Source organism: Barbatula barbatula, assembly GCF_947034865.1.
Source record: "Barbatula barbatula genome assembly, chromosome: 4".
Classification (NCBI taxonomy): Eukaryota; Metazoa; Chordata; class Actinopteri; order Cypriniformes; family Nemacheilidae; genus Barbatula; species Barbatula barbatula.
Genome location: NC_136768.1, coordinates 6145084 through 6159198, shown reverse-complemented (window position 1 = coordinate 6159198; position 14115 = coordinate 6145084). Strand labels below are relative to the sequence as shown.

Sequence of the window (14115 nt, the reverse complement as noted above, 5' to 3'; positions counted from 1 at the left end):
ACACAAACTTAAACACGATTTCACAAAAGGCAAAGAAATGTGTAGGAGTGAAAGCGTGAATCCTTTCTTTGCTCCTCTCGGCCTTCTTTTTTTCTAGTTCACTGCTGTCAGTAGCTGTGGTTTTGGTGAGGTCAGTATTTAAAACGAGGTTTTAACATCAGCTGTCTGACTAAAAGCAGTCTCACCTATTTTGTCCTTTTTTTTCTTTCCTTCCTGCTTTTTTACGTGGCTTTGTAGTGGTTGATGTGCAGAGGCCAGACATTCCTTTGAGTCGAGTCGCTTTGACTTCCAGTGGAGATCTTGCATACATGCAAACACTGGGCAGACGTTAAGCTAAAATTAGTTGAGATTTATGGGCTGGGTGTTTGTGTGGAGAGGAGGTGCAGACACGGATGATTTTTCACACATTCTTGCGCATAGCCACAAACATAAACATACACACACCTATACTTAGTCACCGCAGAAGGCATTAAGACAAAAATAATACATAAAACACTAATAGGGTGAACGTCAACTACAACAGTTATACACCCATATACACATAAACTCTGCTTTGCTGTGGCTGATGTGATTGTTTTTCCAGCCACGTGAAGAGCCAGTCATATGTTTGTTTGATGTCTTGCCTAGCCCATTCTTTTAACAAGCCTTGCGCATAGCCTTCCAAACTAGCAACTAACCTTTTATACCCGTCAGAAATTAAGCAATTGTTTGGTCATGCAGTATAGTATAACGGACTGAGCTGTTGGTTGCAATTCGCAAACCCGATCACTATAGATGCTGCTCGATTTCATACACCTGATCTCTGAATATAATATCCATGTGTTTTTGATATGTACTACATATTGCTTTTTTATTCCTTATTGACTCTAAATGTCTTTATGGTGCTGTTTTGGAAAACTGACAAGTGTAGTTGTGTTAAGTGTGCACTGGTGATCGTGCAGGTAGTGTAACAAACAACAACAAATATATGTGGTGTGGTCCGCAGCCAGAGAAAGAAGTCACTCTTTTTTATCATTATTTGTACTGATTCAGGAACAGCTGAGCTGTTGGAGCTTTGTCTTTAAACTTTTATGAGTACTTTGTGTTCTGCTTTAAATGGACTGAGTGGAGATGCAAACACGTGGTATTTAGATCGAGACATTTATTTAGAAGTCATTGAGTTTTGCGCTGAGCTCAGACAACAGAAGGCTTCATACACCACCTCACTGTGCACTTTGACAAATAATACAGAAAAAACAATTCTAGTGCCTAAAGTAGACGCCTTTAACTGTCTTCCACAATACTGTAAATCATTTAAGCTGAGAAAAACCTTACTGAGACGTGTTAATAAGGGCACAAAGCAAGAAATAAAAAAAATAATCTACAAAGAATAACAAATAGCCTCGACAATGTACAGTATATAATACAAGACACATTAAATAACACAATTTAAATATCCAGTCAAGTTTTTCAATGTCCTATAACAGAAATCTTATGGGACAAACACGTTCTTTTCCAGTTCATTTTGTACACTGCATGTTTACTGGTTACAGTACTGGACTGCCATGTTGATGCTAAGTTTGTTCAAAAATGTACATCTTCTCACAGATTTTATATTAAGCACATATTCACGTTTAGGCGACTATTAAAGTTGTACGCTTAACCCAATGTTTTAAACTGAAGCAGATATCTCTGTTGGCAATAAGCAGAAATAAAACAAACAGAAACGATATGCAATAGTATTTTCAGTTGAACATGACCTTTTGATTTCCCTAAATAAACCTTTCTTCATAATCCATTGCCTTCAAAACATTTGACCTTTAATACCTCGCCTAATAAAAAGAATAGTTTGGCGTCTCTGTGGGTCATTTCTGGAGCAGAATAACACCATAGGTTAAAGCTTGTCCTTCCACACTTTCATGCTTCAGAGAGCTCACACAATTGCACGTGAGCGTGCATGCTTGTGAGAGAGGAAAATGAACGGTGTCACAACATCGGTTCAACCTTTGCCCTTTTTATGTCCTTGGTATTCCTCTAGTTACCTAGCCGATTTCAGAGACAACATGGTTGTATTAAAAATGAGCTTTTACATTCTCTGGGTTGTTTTTGGTTTGCTTTCGGACATCTTGTCACTCTTCAAAATATTTTACACAAGAAAACGATAAACAAGGCTGTTTTTTGTATATTGAACTCAAATACTTCTCAACAACAATTGAATAGTTCAACCCAAAAAGAATTTTATTTTCATTTTGAGGTGAACTGTTTCTTTAAAATGACAGACAGACTGTTGTGTGTAGTTCATTGAAATCACTGTTATTAAAAATGTCTGTTTACTAGACAGATGTTGTAATGGCCTTTATCTGACTTATTCATAATGCATGACCTATACAGAGGAAAACGGCTCTCCCAAACATGAATGACCAATAAATAACTTAAATAACACGTTCCCAGCTGTCATATACATCAGCTGCATCGCAGAGAACAGCCGCTTTAAAGTGCTTCCGTTGTTCCCCATCAGTTGTCGAGTTTCAAACGAGAATATCATGAGAACTGTTCATCAACAAGAGTCGCTGAATAGAGATTTGAAATGTCCCGCCTCTCGATCTGTAAACATTACCCAGCAGCACTGTAACAGTGATGGGAGACCGTGCTGAGATCATTCACACTTCCAGTCTTTCTCCAAGAACAATGACTTCGAATGTTTTAAAAATGAAATGATTGTCTGTTCTTTGTTTCAGTCTCTCTGACCAAGTCTAGCTCAGCTTGCTGCTGATATCCAGGGCTTTCTGGTACACCTGGGTGACATCATCCATATCGCCCAGCAAGGAGAAGCTGCCGTTGTCTCCGGGTGAACCGGGAGGGCTGCGGGAGCCCTTTCCACCGTGATGTTGGGCAGCGGTCTGAAGACCCCTAAACCCAACCATCTGCAGTAAGTTTTCCGCCGACAAAGAGCCTCGTATGTTGGGTTTCGGAGATGCGGGCGGCCAGTCCAATCCCATACTGGAGAGACCCTTCTCTTCATACGCAATGCTGGAGGGTCTGCTTTGGCTCCGCGGGAGATTTGAGTCTACTGGCACTTCACCATTGGTAGGGACGGCATTGTGAGCAGAATACTTCCCATTGCGCTTCAGTATACCCTTCCTCCCTACAGTCCGTTTTGGTGGCGAGCTGTTCGGAGGTTGCACAGTGGCGCTCCCTAAGAGTTCAGAGGACTCACTGCGTTCTGGTGAGGAATAGTACCCCGACTCTCGCTGCTGATTGTTTTTTAGAATGCCTTTTTTGGGTAGCATGGAGACGATTTTTGCAGGCGAGCCACCCAGTGTGTCTTCTTGCTCCGGACTTGAAGCGGACTCAGCGTCTTGGTAACAAAGGGATCTCCTGAGCTCCACCTCGCACAGACTCTGGGAACGCTGGTCACTGCTGGTCGCTCGAGTCTTCAGGATGCTTTTTGGTCTCTTGAGACCCGTTTTCTCCTCTGCAACGCCCCACATGCCACCGTCATTCTCCTTCATGCACTTTCTTAAACGCCGTGCTGGAGTCAAGCCCGTATTTGGAACATTAGAGGTGTTACCAGACTCGGGACGCTGGCTCTTGCCTTGTCGGACGTCAGTGCGGTTCTGCCAGTCGATGAAGCGGGCCAACATCGGTGAGCTGTTTTCCTTTTGGGTTTGGCAGTCACACACGGTGGTCTTCCATCCCCAGTTCACCCACCAGTGATTTGCGATGTCTTCTACCGTAGCCCGCCGTTCTGGATTAACCATCAACATCCAGCGGATCAGACCACGAGCATCTATGTGAAATGAGGAGAGTTACAGTCGATAGTCAGATATTTCAATCTACTCCTATTCATTTCTTTATTCATTTGTGTATTTATGTGTTTTTACATATATGTATATGAACATGTGTTTGCTTTGACATAAAGACACATACCGGATGACTGTGGAGGTTCCCTATAATCGCCGTTGCTGATCTGACGAATGAGTCTTTGGTGATCTCCTCCGTCAAAGGGCATTGTTCCATATACAAGTGTGTACAGCAATACGCCCAGCGCCCAACTGTCAACCTGTCAAAACAACACCACAGGATTAAATCACTGCAAATTAGGCAGCTAATACCAGTATAAACTGGATTATGAAACATTTTAAACTAAATTTGCATTTCTAGAAGAAGAAAAAACGTTTTAAAAAGTTGTTTTAAGCTTAAAAGTGATGATAAATAAAATAAATAATAAATCTGTCGTCATTTACCCTTTTGTAAATTCAAACCTGTTTGACTTTCTTTCTTCTGCAGAACACAAAAGAAGACTTTTTAAAGAATGTTGGTAACCGAACAATAGTGGTACCCATTGACTTGCATTGGTTTTGTGTCTGTACAATAGAACGAATGAATGAATGGGTACCGCTGTTGTACGGTATTCTTCCTTATAGCTGTTTTTGAGTTCTGCAGAAGAAAGAAAGTCATACAGTGCTGGCCTGCAACCCCCATTCAGTCTTGCAGAAACACGTGCCGGCAAGACCAGTGGCCAACATTCTCCAATGAATTAAAAGGTTGTGTGATTTTATTTTCCATTTGGACCTTTTCATAAAGTCAACGCCACCTACATTTATGAACATTTGTACAAGCTTTTTTGTACACCTAAATCGTACGAGAACAATGGGTAATCTCACATATATCTGCGTGATAATTGCAGCGTGTTATTTAATCATTTCTCATGCTTGACCTCGTCTGCTCCCCACAGCACCTCCACTACACAAGAATGAGGAGGTATCGAGGGAAACAATGGCTGATTACAGAACAGGAAGTGTCCACTCCCCCGACACCAGACCTGCCTGACCCTGATGAGATGTGAGGAGCTCTGTGATTGTTGGCCCCGGTCCACTGATCTCTGACCAGCGAGAAGGAGACCACCGCCTTTCCCATGAACCGGGGGGTTGCAGTTATGTAAGTTTGATTGAGAAACCACAGAGAGCGTGGTGTGTGTGTATGATTGAATGTCCAGAGGTGTTTAGAGTTATAATTATACCGGAAAAGTATGGGAAAGATAAATATATTCCTGTGGTCCAGACAGGCTTAGTGTTTGGCTAGCCATAGACAGAATTTTAGGGATCGTGCAGAATGCTTAAGGTCCTGAAAAAACTCTGAGAGCATTCCTCATTACTTTTGGCATGGTTTTAGTTTCTCATTTGATCGTGAAGGATGTTGGGTAAGCTGACTTGGACTTTAAAATGATTCCTGTGTGGGAAGTGACTAAAGTTGGAGCCAATTGGGTTCCTTTTTAAAGTGGAATAAGGCGTGGGGGGTCTCACCTCCCATACATGTGAGTGGAAAGCTATCTTTTTCACTTTTGTTATCTGTTGGATGTTTTTGGTTGTCTCTTATCTAGGATGTCTGCGACACTCCCAGTCCTTGTTTTTCAAAGGTGAAATATGAAGATATTTTAAGACCCCTTTAAAGATGTGTCTACTGAGGTTGTGTTACTTCGTAATATTAGCTTATATCGTATATTATTTACCTCAGGACCTCGATATGGCCTTCCATTTACGATCTCTGGAGAGGCGTACAGTGGGCTGCCGCAGAACGTTTGAAGAAGCTTGTCCTTGTGGTAGAGGTTAGACAAACCGAAATCTGCAATCTATAAAAAAGACACTGTGAGCGTTAGCCAGAAATGTGTGGAACTTTAAATCCCCGGAGAAAAGTTATAACATACCTTGATGTTGCCGTTGTCATCTAGGAGAATGTTTTCCAGCTTTAGATCTCTATGTACAACTCCATTCTGTAAGACATAATAAGAAATAATTGTAACATTCTTTTATAACTATGGGAAAATCTAGCCTAGTCATCACCATTGTCATGGCCTACGTCCAGAGGATTCACATTAACATCCATACACGTGTACACACAAACGACATTTCCCTTCATACTGTGTCAGAACCCCTGTCATATGGCCTGATCTATGTATCCCCTCCCCTGTTTCCGTGACGACCTGTTGGCCTGCCCTGATCAGAAGGGCTGGGTTGGAATCCCCCAGCTGAGGTGATGACATCATCAGCCCAGCTGTATAGAAACAAAGGCCAAGCCCACCCCAAATTCCCCCAGGACTTCTGCTTTCCAACTGACGCAGCTCCGGGTGCGAGCTGACCTTTTGTACTGATCTAGGAACAGCGATTCCTCTAATTGTACGTAAAATCCCTATAAAACCAGAAAAACCTTTGCAATGCCAAAAAAGATCTAAAACGTGAAATGAAAGGGAAAACTATGACAGAAATTTGGGTTGGATCAGCGTGAAAGGCTAACTTGAAGAATAGTGTTTGGAAAGTGAGAAAAGATTAGGTGTGGTTTGGCACGGAGTGAGAAGAACGCAGCTGCTTTCTCGCTTCAAAACCTTTCATATCAAGACATTCTTCAAAGTTTAGTTTATCACCCTCACATCATGTCAAGTGCTCGGTTCATAAATCCTTTTATTTACTTCAGAGAGAGCTCAGTTTTTGTGCAAATCATGTCGATTGCACGTGCAGATTGTACAGATGTCAGTGGTTTTGAGAGGCCTTCATTTTAGCAGTATGGAAAAATGGGCCATGTTGTGATTACAGCTCATTCTTTCTGTTTTATTCCACCGCTAGAAGATATAATATATTCAGAAAGTTGCTATGCAATAAAAATAGTGATTCATTATGGGTTCTGTGTGGTAAGCAGATGTTTCATATCATAACTGTTATTATATACTGGCATTAATGGCTTTAAGCAATCTGTTAATGTATTTATTATTTTTAATATACATGTATATATAATATTAATGTACGTAATATAAATGAAGACAAGAATTTTTGAAAAATTTAATTTAATTTTCCTGTTTTTATTATTCTATTTCCCTTATTCCTTATTCCCTTTATATCCCTTAACTTTCAAAATTAAGCTCCCCTAATCCCAAAGTTTCGATATGTATGCCAATATAAAATAACATTCAGTGTAATTTATTTTGCTCTCCTTGAAGGGATAGTTCACCCAAAAATGAAAATTCTGTCATGAATGACTCACTCTCCAGTTGTTCCAAACCTGCGTACATTTCTTTGTTTGGATGAACACAGAGAAATATATTTGGACATGTTTGTAACCAAACAGTTCTTGGACCCCATTAACTACCACAAGCAAAAAAACGGTAGTCAAAAGTGCCCCAGAACTGTTTGCTCTCCTACCTTCTTCAACATTTTAGGTTATAAGCATTCTTCCAAATATCTTTCTCTGTGAAATGTATACCGATTTGTAACCACTCGATCCCTATGAATATCTTGTTAAGATGTCAAACCTTTCTATACAAATTTCTCATATAGATGCAATAATGCAAAATAAAAATTTAGCTCCGTAACATAATTACAAAAATTGAAGAATTGTCACTGGATGAGAAATAAGTGGCCCTTTAAATACCCTTTTGTTATGATTGCTTGTGTTCTTCTAATACGCTCCTCCCAAACCTTCTTTTAAGACTCCGTATTAAAGATAGTTGCACAAATTGCACATAGCCAGAGAAGTGATGCATGTTGGCGCCGCCCCTCACCTTATGACAGTAATGCACAGCAGACACAATCTGTCTGAAGAAGTGTCGCGTCTCTCTCTCGCTGAGCTTGCGACGCTCGCTTATGTAATCGTACAGCTCTCCCTTACTCGCATACTCCATCACAATCACGATCTTGTCCTTGTTCTCAAACACTGTAATGGGAGAAAGATACACAAATAAGAGCCATGACTCGATTACTCAACATTATTGCATTCTTCGCTGTCAGGTCCCTTGTGTGTGTACACGTGCGTGTTAAAGCGAGGACACATGGAAAGAGAAAACAGCTAATTTCCACTTCGTCTGCATCACTAGTTAACGCTCTCTGTCTCTTAACTGTTTCACTTAAGCTTTCGTTGGGCGGTCGCCAATACGTTAAGAGACAGAATGGCCAGCGAGTCTGGCTTCAATCAGGGTCATGTCGATTAGGAGCTGTCTTTGCGAGCGAGACCCACAACTGTTAACAGGTGTTAAGTGGAACGAGGAGGCGAGATTCTGTATGTGCGTGTGTCTGTGTGAGACAGGAGATGGTGGCGTAAACATTTCGGTTCCAAGAAAAGGTAGTGTTTTGGGAAACAAACAACACCAGTCAAGTATTCTAAGTAGGGACTGTAAGATTAATAGCTATCCTTCCAGCCAATCAGTGAAGTGTTTATACAGCGGATCTCAATGGAATCGAGTCATCAGCGACTTTTCAAGAGACTAGTATTGTTGCTCCATTTAGGTCCTCCATCTGCTGACACAGCAAGAGCATCTCCATGGCTACCCTTCGTGGTTTACCGCCCGTAGGGCGGTTGTCACGGCGACGGTCAGTGAAGCAAGCGGACAAAGAAGATTCCCGCTATTGAGGTGGGTGTCCTACAACTTCCTCGGTGTCACTTTCAACATGTGTATTTGGACACCTGAGTATGTATTGTCTGGGTCAGAAGTCTTAACTAACAAGGCTGTTGAGTTTTCCCATCATTGCAGCCTTAAAAAATGGGTGAAGTTCACATTCGAGACATTGAACCTGATCCCAGACCTGCTGATCGAGGCCAGCTGAGTAATTACCTCTCTCGGCTAATCCGTATTAGACACAGGAGACTGAGCGTGCCCAGTTTTGGCAGCGGCTCTCAGACTGATCCAGGGTCAGTAATAATGACCCCTGACGGAGCACGGTGTGAGTCCACAGCCACGCTGTCTCTCGCCGTTGGTGTGGAGATACAGCGGATTAGTCCGGGATTTGTTTTGAGTGTCCGGCTCATGCGTGTGGAACTAATTTGATGCGTTTTTGATTCATGTTTTAACATGCTCGGCAACATGCATGGGTTAGTTTAAACACTGAATGCTGCAGGACGCTAATGGATTTTATTTTAGCATGCACTTTAACTCCATTAGAGGGTTGACGTGCACAACAAGATGTTGCCTGATCAACATCTTTCAGCTATCAGATCATATAAATAAAGGATGAGGGTGGATGAGGCTGAAGCGAATTATTGACAGTTTTGATAAACCACGTAGCTTTGTACATTCTGAGAATCAACGTGGTTCAGACAACCTAGATGTAAAAAGTGAGCTTGGCTTTCTAAATAGATTTTATCGCTGTGAGATATGAGGGGCCTTGAAGCCGGGTTTTAGTGATTCTGAGTGTTTTTAGAGTCATTGAATTTAAGAGTTAAAAATAGTGTATAGGTGTGAAGAAAAACACAACTGGCCTACCTTCATGTATGGAGATGATATGGGGATGACGGAGAGAAGACATAATCTCGATCTCCCTGCGGATGTGCACCATGTCCTGTTCGTCTTTAATCTTCTCCTTACGGATGGATTTGATTGCCACCTGAGAAACAACAAACATTTATATCAGTTATTTGAAGAACATTTTCCTATGCAATCTGCAAAGGAAAATGAATGAGTGTTAAAGAAATGACCCGATACTATGGACAGTCGCGTTTCAGTGGCTTAGCTTGTCAGGTAGATCGAACAGTGTTCGTGGTGTCCGGACACTGGGGTCAAAGGTCAGAGAAACAGATCATCCTTCACCGTCGTGATGTCACGATAACGTCCACAGATAAAGTGTTTCCTACCTGAACCAGTCAAGTGGATCATAGAGCCACTAAACTACTTCAGACCCTGGTGACCTTCATTACAATCAGTCGTATACTGAACTGCATCATACTGTATGAAATTTAGATTTCTTTGAAAGCGCTGCAAGAAAGCATCTGAGAAATATGGAAGCTGTAAAGCCAAAAAAGATGATGGTCTAGATTCTCAGCGGGTGCCTGTAACCTTGAGCAAAAATGGGTTTGTGTGAAGGTGAGTGCTTTCTCAAGAGAAGGCGCAGGAGTTATTTTTAAACGTCCCATTTCCGAACTCTTAAACAAGCTCCATCACATACTGTAGACGTACTAGCGCTCACTAGCTGTCCTCAAAAGATTTGTATTTTCGCAATAAAACCCTGTGGGTACATTTGTTGACTTTATATTTTAGAATTGCGTCCCTTGTACCTTGTACTTATAAGATTTACCTTGGTTTTCTGGATCGGTCCTAAGGAGGGATCACAGTTACGGAAGTGTGGTGCTTGTTTCTCCAGTGACTCATAAAACACTCAAAAGGGGAAGTCGTACTGACAGGGTTGACTTCCTGTTCCCAATAACCCTCTTTGTACCAGTGCTTATGATAAAGACAGCAGAGATGTAAGACTCTGGAGCTAGTCTCTAGGATGAGGTTTTGAAGAGATTCTAAAACCGAGCCAGGGAGTGTTTTGCAAATAAACATGCACATCATCGAGCACAATGTTAGTGTCCATTGTGGTTATGAGCCACTTTAGCACATCACTGATGGATAACGTCTTGTTCTCCAAACCTTAATACAAGTGAAAGCATAATCTCATTAAAATTGTGTCGCAGTAGACTGGCACACTGGTGATCATTTGACCCCTGCTGAAGAGCCACATAGTACCCACAGACGAGCTCTATTGAGCTAACCTGTGTTTGATGCCTTTGCCAGCTGGTTCCATGCTTTGCTCTTCTCTAGCCCCTGGCTAAACCGAAGCCTTCTATTGTTTCACATATATAGACCAGCTCATTGTCTGAGCCTCACACAACAGGTGTGGTGTTTTACCTGTGTAGCATTTGGGTGGAAAGGGAGCAACTTTACTTACCGGAGTAGGCCTACTCATGTGGAATAAAAACTTACGACGACGTACCATAGTTTTTTTTTCATGGTGTCTATTTTCACTGAGTACAAATAGCAATTTACACTAGCTCCGCCCACCAATATGTGATTGGAATAGAGAGAGTGTAAGATTGACGCCATTTCAAACAGCGAATCGAGTGGAAGAAAGTGTAAAGTCTGTAGACTGAGACCGGGGTTCTAATCCCGCTGAAAACCTTCTTTAACCTTTTTTATTACTTTACAGATCATAATGGCTTTTGTTTTCAATAAAATTGCTTTTAGGCCAAAAATGCATTATTCATAAACTTTAGGGTAAGGTTAGGGGTAGGTATAGAGCTTTAATATCTCAATAATTTGCCATCATTATTATAAATATTATGATTTACTGCTGTTATTATTGCATAATGTTTCATGCACAACAATACTGAGGTGCAAATAGTAACGTTATCTGCCACTATTTAAAATAATCGAACTAATATTTAAACCCCTTAAAGTCTTGCAGTCATTGCATCACGCCTACCTCTGTTTTATAGTGTCCTGCCTGGAGTGTTGCATTTTGTAGATGGCATGTCGAGTTAAAAATAGTTTGTTTTATTTCGCTCTGTTTAGATTTTTCTGAACGCAAGAGTGCATCTCATGTAAACACTCCCGAAGAAGACGTCCGTCATTTAGACAACCTTATTTTTCAAAATAAGTTGTGATCTCTTACAAAACATACCAAATCACACACGGTTATTGTGAAGCAATGTTAATCTGACTGCTCTGGTTTAATCCCATCCACAATGTTATGAATTCTTCCCTCTTTCTACTAGTGTGAGTCATGCATTCTTTTCACTTCAAGCATCGGCCCATTGAGACGATGCCGTGTTTAATGATAGAGAATTGAAGATCCTGAATTTGCCAGTTCTGCTGAATCTGTTTGAGTCTGTACTTTCAAATCTGTCGCAGCCCACAATGTCTACCAGTTATTTATTTTTCCAGATGCTCAGGGGCATTAAAACAGAAAGCCAATGACAGAAGCTCGCTCGCACAGAATGCTTTAAGTAAGTTGTGTGATGCTGTCATGTTCCAAACAACTGGCATTTATTTGCTGCTGCCAAGTCTCCGCGCCGCCACTTAAGTTTATCTGAACACTACAGATTTAGCGTTGGCTATCGACACAGAAAACATGTCCTAGTCAAAAAAGTGAATTGTGTAATGTGTCGTTGTGGTTTCCTGCTATGCACAGTTTCTTTACGGTGTTGTCGAGTTTCAGACAGAGTTTTTGAGCAGCTGTTGACATCAGGGCACATCTCTTGCCCACAGATCTGACCCAACCGGTCCATTTCTGCGCCATTTAAAATGCAGATCGTCTTGGGATTAGTACTCTGACCTAGTTCTGTAAAGGCAGTAGTGGTTTATCCTAAATTCCCACTTATCTTTTTTTTACAGATGTCATCATTTCTTTAAGGTTACTATAATGCAGAGTCTAGACCGAAAAGCATGCAGTATTGAACCCATAGACAACTTGCAACATAAACATGCCTTTGATGCTTTGAAACCTTTGACCTGCTCTGTACCATGTATAGATGACCTAAATTAGCTGACCCCTATTTAGGGAGGACGGAAGGCACCAATTGTCCTGTGAAATTGTCTGTGTAATGATGGTCATCAGAAGCGCATCCATTTTCACCGTGTTTTAGAGGAATTTTAAATACAGTTTATTAACTGATATAGAATCACCAAAGGGCAAATCAAATGAGATCTCTTTATAATAACTCAATTATTTCCAAGACAGCAATTAGATTATATGAAAATTGCTTGTTATGAGAAGACCGTGTCAAAGCTTCTCCAAAAAAATTCAGAACAGATCCTAATAATGGCAAAACATCTTCAGATTTCCCAAAACCAGAATAAAAATGAACCATGGTTTAACTATTGCTAAAAATAGTATAACTAGTAAGCAAAGTTTTGTGGTTTTGTGCATAATAAAACCATTTAACCACAAGTATATCGTTAACGAAAATTTTCTCTGGGTATTCTAATTTCTAAGGTCATACTGTAAGTAGGCTGCCCATATTGTTGTTCAAGAGTATAGAGTCTTCTCGTAACTCAGTTGGTATGGGAAAGATTGTGTATTCCATTCCAGGGGAACATACTAATATAATGAATAGATTGAATGCACTGTAAATCGCTTTAGATAAACGTGTCTGACAAATGCTCTATCCTGCTCAACTCACCACTCGTCCAGTGTGCCTCTCTATCGCTTTCTTCACTTTCCCGTAAGTTCCTCTCCCGAGCGTCTCCAGCAGCTCGTAGCGGTGTTTCAGGTTGTGTTTGTGGTGATGTTTCTTCACGCTGGATCCTCTTCGCACGCCGAGAGAGGCCGGCATCTCTCCCCCTGGATAGTCCACCGGCAGTGGCTCAGGTTGATCCTCTCCGTTACTCCCCACCTGGGACGGTTCCGGGTGCGCGGATATCATCTCCATGCTTTGCGATCGTAGCTACTTCGCGTCCAAGTCTGTAAATTACTATTTAAAGCTACCCCGAAGTCAGCGTTGCCGTGAGTAGTTATTCAGGATGATGAATGCGTCTCGATATATGAAGGGAGATTCAGCGCTCTCGCTGCGTCTAAGGAGCGCGACGCATCATTGAATCACTGGTGAAGTCTCCTGTCGGGATGCGCGCTCGCCTCTGGCAGCTCAGAAATGCGCGCACTGACTCCATGCTTTACCGTCCGTCCCACTACCGGCGTGCTGCTCACCCCTCCTTTTTCTTCCCCCCTGTCAAGACTACAAGAAGAAAGAATGCAGACTGGATGAAGTTGGTCTCTCTCTCTCTCTCTCTCTCTCTCTCTCTCTCTCTCTCTCTCTCTCTCTCTGTGTATTTGCGTGTCTGGAACCTAACGGCATAACAGAGTAATGTGAACACTTAGGTGTATTATATTAGGATTGCGCAGTGCTTTTCCAATGATGTTTCATTTACAGCAGTGTTTTCATTGAGTTTATTTAGGGTGCTTTTTTGAATGTACATGTAATAACTGCACCTGTCCAAATTTGACATTTGCCCCAGCTGTTTTTAATTTGTATAAAACATTAACTCTGTGTATTGAGATAAAATGTGTGATACAACAATATAATAAATAAATACAAAAAAGAGAGTATAATGTATATTTCATACAAAGAAATTATGCACACTTGCAATTGTATTGCACACGTATCCAAGTTCTAGTAGAACGATTAAGTTATGCATCTTTAAGAAATCATTGTTTATCGCATTTAATTTAGGCCACCGTTGGATTTTGTAATAACAGTACTGGTTTATATTTTATTTAAATGCTTTAGACATGGCATCATATCCTCTTTCATAACCACTTCTGGTTCCTTTTCCTCTGGTTCCTTTGTTATTGTTTGTGTTGTGATCTTTAACTCATGTAAGTGTGTTCTCAGCAC

The 14115-nt window shown here is 41.2% G+C and overlaps 1 protein-coding gene across 1 annotated transcript; it reads right to left on the bottom strand.

Moving 5' to 3' along the window:
* Window positions 1-1129: 1129 nt before the first annotated feature.
* Window positions 1130-13534, bottom strand: nuak1a (NUAK family, SNF1-like kinase, 1a). The gene is made up of 7 exons (XM_079453981.1): window positions 12904-13534; window positions 9227-9347; window positions 7532-7683; window positions 5687-5752; window positions 5492-5611; window positions 3910-4042; window positions 1130-3769 (listed from the first exon to the last, which is right to left on the bottom strand). Exons 1-7 carry the CDS (start codon window positions 13150-13152, stop codon window positions 2733-2735), a joined length of 1878 nt encoding a protein of 625 aa, XP_079310107.1. The 5' UTR covers window positions 13153-13534; the 3' UTR covers window positions 1130-2732.
* Between the last annotated feature and the right edge of the window lie 581 nt (window positions 13535-14115).

Excerpts from the sequence above, each read along its gene's own strand:
- nuak1a (XM_079453981.1), bottom strand. The coding sequence starts at position 13,152 with ATGGAGATGATATCCGCGCACCCGGAACCGTCCCAGGTGGGGAGTAAC. Across the intron at positions 7,684-9,226 it reads TATCATCTCCATACATGAAG|TGTTTGAGAACAAGGACAAG; the intron begins GTAGGCCAGTTG and ends CTCCCATTACAG. Across the intron at positions 5,612-5,686 it reads ATGACAACGGCAACATCAAG|ATTGCAGATTTCGGTTTGTC; the intron begins GTATGTTATAAC and ends TCTTTTTTATAG.